Source organism: Jaculus jaculus, chromosome X (genome assembly GCF_020740685.1).
Source record: "Jaculus jaculus isolate mJacJac1 chromosome X, mJacJac1.mat.Y.cur, whole genome shotgun sequence".
Lineage (NCBI taxonomy): Eukaryota > Metazoa > Chordata > Mammalia > Rodentia > Dipodidae > Jaculus > Jaculus jaculus.
Window position 1 is genome coordinate 25,862,953 of NC_059125.1, and position 8,952 is coordinate 25,871,904.

Below are 8,952 nucleotides of genomic sequence, written 5' to 3' on the forward strand. Positions count from 1 at the left end.
GTCTGGGCTGGGAAATGTGACAAGCTCAGGCATTCCTAGTGCAGGTGGGTAAGCTGTGAAGTGATGCCAATGCCAAATTGCCTAATCCTGGTTTGTGTGGGTCATAGTTGTATGCCAGGGACTGAACGGGCACTGTGGGGGCACTCACCTGGACACTGGACAGCCTACTCAGTGCCCTGCGCTGGGGGAGTGTGACCTAATCAGGGTGGCCATTCTTTACATTGTTATTAACATGCCTATTAAGACATAAGTTGATGGGCTGGAGAGATAGTTTAGCAGTTAAGGTGCATGCCTGCAAATCCAAAGGACTAAGGCTCAATTCCTCAGGACCCAAGTAAGGCAAATGCACAAGGTGTCTTATGGGCTTTGAGTTCATTTGCAGAGACTAGAGTCTCTAGCACTCACATTTTCTCACTCACCTGTGTCTTTCTCTCTCCCTCTCTCTCTCTCTCAAACAAGTAAAATAAAATTTACTATAAAAGGTATAAGTTACTCAACTTTATATCACAGTAGACAGAGAAAAGAGGAAAATTAATAGTTACCATATTTTATTTCTTAGTATTCAGTTATTTTATTTTTTAATTTATTGGATTCTGCCATATTTTTAGGAAACCACACATTTAATATACTGCATATTTATTGGTATGGTAAATTTTTTTGCATGTGGGCAGGGACCTGGTCCAGTCATCACAGCAATGCCAAGATAGTTGCCATTTTTACTTAGAGTTTCTATTCTTCTCTTAAATATTCTTCAAAATGATTTTAAAATCCACTAGGTTCAGTATTATTTCCATAGCCATAAGTTATCACTTTTTCATCTTTATGGATTCAGTGAAGCTCTTTGACCTCCTAAGGGACTCATTGCAACAAGGATCAATGTTGGACACCTCAGCTTTTTGAGGAGGTCATATTAGCAATTACTTTAGGTGACTTCCTTCACATAAGCTAAAACACAACGTCTATGTACTTAGAACCTCTCTTAACTATCTCAGCTAATTGTTCTTCATATTTTGGTCCATACGTTTCATCACATTTTCATCATGGATTTTAAATTTCTACAACTTTAACTGCTCTAATGCATCCACATTTGTTTCTGGAAGATCAATATATTCACACCCTTTGGAAACTGGGTATTCTGGATAACATGAATGTTCCTCATCAGGGCTAATGCCATTATTATGAGATATTTTGGCAAGAACGTCATCACAAGTAGAGATGGAGGATAGTATAACTCAAGGTTTTTAAGGAATTTTTTACTATAATTGTTTTGTATTGTAATAGGTCAGAAGCAAATAAATTCTGAGGAATAACCACAAGCACAGCATGGGAAGGGCTCTGTGGTGGTTTGATTGAGGTGTTCTGAATTCTGGGTTCCCAGCTGATGGGGATTTGGGAATTAATGTTTCCTGGCGTCAGTGTGTTGTTGGGGGAGCTGTGCTTATGTGTATTATAGCCAGCTTCTCCTTGCCAGTGTTTGGCACACTCTCCTGTTCCTGTTGTCCACCTTATCTTGGCCAGGAGGTGATGTTCACTCTCTGATCATGTTGCCGGTTTCCCCTGCCATTATGGAGCTTCCCCTAGAGCCTGTAAGCCAAAATAAATCCTTTTTTTCCACACAAGGTGCTCTTGGTCAGGAGATTTCTGCCAGCAATGTGAACTTGACTTCAATAAGCTCTTTCCTTCTGTGGTTGTCTGTGCTCCTCTGTGACCCTGAGAGTCAACTCCTGTCTGGTGTCATTACTCTCAAACATGGAGCTAATTCTTCTGATACCATGAAATGGCAACTACAATCAGAGGCAGTGGGCATAAGTGAGAGAGAAAAAGGGACAAGAACCCCATCGAGGAGAAAAAATGAGAGGGTATGTTCATGTACAGCAGGAAAATCTCAGTATGACTATAATGAAACCTGCATTTGAGGTTTCTATGTAAGGATTGCTATAGGATCTCATGAATCTTCTGTTCTTCTTTTCACTCTGATCATTTTAGGAACTTCTGGAGGAAGTTAGAATACCCTAAGCCTTCTGCCTGCCAGCCCTGCCTCGGGCATCAACTCGTGTCAGGTCATGAGAGCCACTCACTATGCTGTGCTTCCACTGATGTTACAAATCTCTCTGAGGCCCATGCGAAGGGAACAAAAGAGGTTTTTGTGCTTGTCACTTCCCTTTCAATGTCCTTAGTGCTAACTGATGAGAGGAGTTCTTTTGACCTATCCTCTTTGGTGTCCTGAGTCCTGGATACAGGTTGCTGCATGAACACATGCGTTTTTACTTTTAAATTTTATTTTATTTGAGAGACAGCACATGGGTTTTGAGATGCCCCACAGCCCTCATTTGAACTGTGCCTGTCCATTCACACTTAGGATCTCACCTTCAGAAAACCTGGTATAAATAAGCCATGGGATATTCAGCTCTACAGCCCTGCTCTGCATCATCAAGGGATGAAACCAAGGCAGGGTAAGGGTCTTCATTATACTGTCTATGTAGTTAGTGCTAAATAGTCTGTTGAGTTCTTGTGTGGATGACCTTCTTGGCCCCAAACTCAAATCTTTCTCTCTTTAAGATGAGATCTATGGCATCATTAATGGCAACATTCCCTTGAGTCCTTCTAGAGTGAAATGTGGCACATCTGACCATGCCTGTACTTGGTTTCTTAGTTTGATGGCAGGGAACTATGTACACCTGGTATGTGGAATGTGCTTCTCTTGGTCCTCAGGGTACTCACCATGGCCTTTCACCAAAATGAGAAGTCATTTGTGTTTATCATTTGGCTGTAGCAATGCTTAGGCCAGGCTCCACCCCCTCCCCGTTATATTTCAAGAGATGCATGTCTCATTATGTCACTAATCCAAAGGTATAACAGAGCTGCCAAGAAGGGAAGGATTCTGTGTTTTAGTTTTCAGTTTAATGGGTACAGGTTTATAGATGTCCCGATACAGGATTATCGGTGGTTGACATGGCATGTGGCTCTTTCTGGTGTCCTGTTAATGGTCATGTTCTTCATATACCTGTAACCCTGCTTGTCAAAGCCAATCTTTGGCCATGCCCACGTCTTCCCAGTTTACATGACAGGGTAAAGCTTTGCACCCCTCAGAGTGTCACACATCATCTTGAATTAGTTCCAGGCAGAGAAAGAAACACTTTCATCTGTTGTCTTAGGTCTTAAAAATCTCAATAAGTTTTACAATTCTCTGAGACCCCAGTGGAAGAAAAGTCATGAGAGATCATTTACACCTTGGTCTGTGACTTTCCAGGGTGATATCAATTTTCAGGGACCTTGAACTTTTCTCAATACAGCTATATACCCTCAGTCCCTACCCCAGGACCCACCCTTGCATCCTTACAGGCCCATGTTTATGTTTGCCTCTTTATTTTTCAAAATTGATTGCTAAAATATCCCATATATTATACATAATAAAATGGTTTAATGTGATGTTCTGTATGTGTGTGTGTATATATATATATATATATATATATATATATATATATATATATATAGAGAGAGAGAGAGAGAGAGAGAGATAAAGTGATAGATAGTGCAATGTTTAAATTTGAACATACATCTCTATCTCTTTAACCATTTACCATTTCTTTATATTGAAAATCTTGTAACATTGTGAAATTATAATAGCTTGTTATCAGTATCCACCAAATGGTGCAAAAGCACACCAGAGCTTCTTCCTAACTACAGCTTGCTACCTTGAGATGAACCCTGTCACATCTCTTCTGCCACCCTATACTCCCAAGCTATTGATCGCTACCATTCTACTCACACCTTCTATGATTTCAAGTGTTAGGGATTTCAAACATGAGAGAGATTGCACAATACTTAAGTGAAATAAGCTAGGCATAGAAAGATTTGTTTTCAGGTCATACATGCAAAAATGTCTTATATTGAAAGAATTTTCTTCCAATTTTAGGTCACTCATGTATAACAAGATTGCCATGTACCTGGACAACAGTTGATGAGATAGGAGCCTTAGAGCCTTACCTCAGCTGTCCACATCTGAGAATGCACCTGGCTAGAGTTTCTGTGACTTTTTTTTTTTTTTTTGTTAAGCAGCATTTGTCTCTTGGAGTTTTCATGTGTCATTCCCTGTACCTTCTATGGGAGGCTTTTGGGAAAGGCTACAACACTCCAATCCCTTGGTTAATAGCACTGCAGACCCTGCCGTGGTCAGGATGTGTTTGTAAGAGTGATGTGCAATGGGGTAGCTGAAGCATGAAGCAGAGATGTCAAGCCAGGTCAAAGCATAATGGTCTACACATTATCTTTGCCAGCCAAGGTTATCCTCTCAAGTAACATCTGGGAAAGTACACATACTTTGTATAGGGAACAAGGTAAGGATTGTGATTTCAAAAGTAATCTTTTGATGATTACTGGCCATAATATTGTCAAGTAATCTATCTTATTTTCTTGTGAAGCAGTTTGTGCTATGCAGCCCAGGCTGGCCTACAGGCTGGCTTCGAACTCAGAATCATCTTACGTCTGTCTCTCTCTTTAACCTCATTTCACATTTACTTTGGCATGTTAATTCCTTATCTCTTGGGATCTGTTTTGCAATAGTATAGGAAATGAATAAATGGCACAATGTCTGCCTCAAGCTTAGAATAGTGCAGCAGTATAGACGTTAGCAGAATTCAAAACTAGAATCTTGTCCAGCTATGCATAATGCTACTCTAATAGACTTAAAAGTCTGCAAGATCTTTTTGTATAAATTCAATGAAACCTGTGGTATAAGATGTAGGTATACAAATACATATAAATCATCCTACATAGTTTTACACAATGAACTTTAAAAATTGGCGGTAACACTTATTTTCATGCAACCTAACAACCTTGTGTTGCAGAATCTTGTTTTCAGAATATGTTGGGCAATGTGCAAGTCCAATGGCATACATTAGGAAAATATAAAACTTGCTTTTACCAATTATTTAATGATATTTAATAGGTATGAGGTTGTTCTTTCCTCAATGTAGGAAAATCAGCATTCCCTTTGAATAGTTCTCATAATCTTCCTCCTGAGTACTATCAAAAATATACATTTTTTAAAAAAAACCAGTATTTTGTTTGCACAAAGCGAGACAGAGAGACAAAATTGTATTTGTATGTCCTTGTTCCTCACTCTGAAACAGAGCTCTCAACTAGTTTGAAAAAGTAGATTTAAAATAATGAAAATGTCTTTTAAGAAATATTTTTATTAAATTGCTAGCAGAGAGAGACAGACATTGGGTAGAAATGGCCACCCCAGGGTCTCTATCCACTGCAAAAAGTCTCCAGATACATGTGCCACTTTGTGCATCTGCCCCTACATGGGAACTGGAAATATTGAGCCTGGGTCATCAGGCTTTGCAGGCAAATGCCTTAACCATTGATCCTTAGCCCCAGCCGTTAAATGTATTTTTGAATACTCCAAATTACCTTGATCAGACCATTTACTCTTGGCTCATTAAAAAAATATCATCTTCCATATATCAACTGATTCTCTATATTTTAAAAGCCCACCTAATCAAAAACTGGATAGCTACTCTCATAAAATGAAATCCTCTGAACAGTGGCAGTGTCATTTTCTTCTTGCCATCTCTAGTGCTATTCAATGGGAATGTCTTCCAAAAAGAACTTGATCACTTGATGTTTGAAAAAGAATAATGAAGTTGAGCCTGTGGTGGTGGTGTGCGCCTCTAATCCCAGCACTCGGGAGGCAGAGGTAGGTGGATCACCGTGAGTTCGAGGCCACCCTGAGATTACATAGTGAATTCCAGGTCAGCCTGGACTACAGTGTGACCCTACCTCGACAAAAAAAAAAAAAAAAAAAAGAAGAATGAAGTAATCAGTAGTAAATCAGAGGTAACATTTGGAGCAATTTCTTCCAGTTTTAGCAGACCAAGCAGAACCAAGGTTATAACAATTATTGATATTACAAGATAAATGCAACATACATACATATATACATATATATTTATATCTCCAATTATGAATAATCATATCAACACCATGTGAGACCACATCACATTTCCATGAAAATCACTTTCCCAATGACATGTTACCTTATCTAGTGGTCAAAAGGAAAAAAAATAAAATAAAATACTTCAGGCTTTTACACTGCTTGCAAACCAAACCTTTATTAGTAAAAGTGGTAACACTCAATGCATGTGTCAGGGATAGTATTAATTAAGCAACTTGAACTATGAAACAAATTACTGTTCAACAAAGTGAATATTTGCAAAATAAATTTTATAAGATAGGTATCTTATATATGCTTTGCACAGGTGTAAACCAAAAGACATAAATTCCCACCTCCATGACATAAAACCTTAACTATTTACAAGGCTGATGGGTCTTCAAAACACAAAGTGAAGAATTTAACTGGGGCACAGCTAGGAGTTGGGATTTCTCCTGGACTTTCAGCTAGCATGACCAATGGCCCTGGCACCAGAGCCATCCCCAGATTCACCTTTCTTCCCTGCTCTCTCTGCCTTTTCTTTAAGAGCCTGCTCATATAGAATAGGGTAGGCATCAGGGGTGGTATCATTCATCTTGGCTAAAGCTTCTAGAACCGTCAGCTTGGTAGTTTCAACATAGGCTCTGGGACCCCAGAGGAACTCATAGCATGGGGGCACACTGCCTGGCACCAGGTGGTACTCTAGGTAACTTTCCTCTACCAGATCTTTGGTGATGATCTTCCGGGGCTCTCCAAAAATGGGGTGCCTTTGCCCTGCATATAGACCCAACAAATTCAGGAATTTCCAGACTTGATGCTCAGTGGCACGGTTGCCATTCAGTAAGACCACACCAAGAAGCATCATCAGCAGACCCTTCTTTGACAAATCTTTTCTGCTTCTGAGATTTTCCCCAGGGGAGAGACCCAGCTTACTAACAAGAGAATAGGAGAGACTACTAGGATTGGCTTGTTTCAACTCTAGGCCATAGATAAACTCCATCTGCTCAGTGGCTCTCCTCAGGATGTCAGGGAAATGCGTCAGGTATTTCCTGCCGATCAACTTCGCCATATCAGCATGCTTGATGGGCTCCTCCTGCTCGTACTTCTCCAGCAGGAAGTGCAGCAACATACTGGCTTTTCTACTGATGGAATTTTTGCCTGTGGGCTGCGGGGAGCCTGCTGCCTGAGACGCGCTTGAACCTTCCTCTTTAGCACCTACAATAGTACCCTCAGCACCTACATCAGAGGCTGCGTCAGGAGACCCAGGGGATGCAGCTCCCTGGAGAGTGCAGGCAGAAAGGGACATGGCAAGGTCGTCGTGGCCAACGGGAGGAGATACTGCTTCCACCTCTGCAGAAGGTTCAGCTCCCTGGACACACTCGATCTGAGCATGTGCCTGGTGATGCTTGGCACGCGAGCGGCCCTTGTTCTTGTGGCCCCTAGGCATGATGGCTGGTCTCACGGACAGCAGGCAGGAATTCAGGCAAGAAACTGCCAAATCTGGAGAGGAGAAATTGACAAAGTGTCAGTATCATGCCTTACCGGATAGAGAGTGAACATGCTTTACATAAGGCATCCTGCCCTATTTTCCTGGAAGGCAGCTTCTGGAGATACACAATTGTTTTGTTTTTGTGGCCACTCTGCTTCCTGTCAACCTTGCGGAGGAAATAAGAGCTTGTCAGGACAATGCATGATAGCTCAGTTTGTGGTCTCCTGAGACGAGAGCAGGGCATGTGTGCCAGAGTCCCTGTGTTGAGGTGTCTCAGTGCTTCTGGTTTACCTTAAACACTTTTGGCAAGGTCTGGGTCCCCGCTTCCCTCTGCTGCTCTGAATTAAAGCTACAGTCTTTGCCTCTACCACATGGTGTGTGTGGGGGTCGGCGGGGGGGGGGGCATAAGAACACTTCACACCTGGCAAATTCAATGGACACCATGCTGTCTAGGCTTCATTTATAAAGCCCCTTCTGCTGTCTTCCAGCACGCACTGCACTCTGAGCGTTCCCGGGTCCTTGTGCAAATCTCCCACTTTGCTGATTTGCCAACCAGCAAGTATTTAGCCCTGCCTTGACCTTTGCGGCCGCCATATTGGAACGACGTGTTTGCTCACCCGCTTCTCATTAAGAATCTTCCCGAGTCTTCAAAACCTCCTCCCCAGTACTTCAGTTGAGTGGCAATCGCCCCCCTCCATGCTACAGTGATAGTCCTCCAAACCCCCCGCCAAGGCCTCCATTCATGGAGAAGACTGCTGGGCCCACACAGGCTGGGGCCTCTGGGCATAACGTCCACATCCGGGAACTCTGGAGAAGAGTCCCAAGGCCGAGAGGCTGCGCCAATGTGGCCGCCGGTTCACAGGGAGGCCTGCCTGGGGTGGTTTTTAGGATCTGTTGTGGGGCTTCCCGGGGTTATATTCATAAGTTAGCTTGCGCCACAAGGCAACTCGAGAGCCCTGGGAAGGTCTCTCACCTCTCCACCGCACAGACACGGCCGCAGGGTACTTCCCTCACCAAGGGCCTCAACCACAGGCGGCTGGATAGGAAATCACAGGCGGCTCGATGGGAAATCAGGACCCCACTTCCGCCTGCCCCATTTATGGGTAGCTGGCTCTTCAAATAGAATACCGGGTGAGGATTTGTGTCAGGCCTCTTTTGTTCCGGGACAGGAGAGTTCTCAAAGAACCCAAGGAAATTAGTTGTCTGGATTTTACATTAGAGAGGGAAGACTTCCCTTTGAGGCAGTTACTGGGATTCAAAACTATCACCTCAGTTTGCTCCCACTCCTCAGTGTGACATCAGAGGGAGCAGTTTTCATTGCTTGGTCCATGCCAATGACCTCCCAACTTTAGTACTGATTTTTTTTAATTTTTATTTATTTATTTGAGAGCGACAGACACAGAGAGAAAGACAGATGGAGAAAGAGAGAGAGAATGGGTGCGCCAGGGCTTCCAGCCTCTGCAAACGAACTCCAGACGCGTGCGCCCCCTTGTGCATCTGGCTAACGTGGGACCTGGGGAACCGA

The 8,952-nt window shown here is 42.7% G+C and overlaps 1 protein-coding gene across 1 annotated transcript; it reads right to left on the reverse strand.

The window, feature by feature from the left end:
* Positions 1–6,401: 6,401 nt before the first annotated feature.
* Positions 6,402–7,385, reverse strand: LOC123456658 (melanoma-associated antigen B4-like). Its single transcript, XM_045140524.1, has one exon. It carries the CDS (start codon positions 7,383–7,385, stop codon positions 6,402–6,404), a length of 984 nt encoding a protein of 327 aa, XP_044996459.1.
* Between the last annotated feature and the right edge of the window lie 1,567 nt (positions 7,386–8,952).

Coding starts and splice junctions, on each gene's coding strand:
- LOC123456658 (XM_045140524.1), bottom strand. CDS start 7,385: ATGCCTAGGGGCCACAAGAACAAGGGCCGCTCGCGTGCCAAGCATCAC.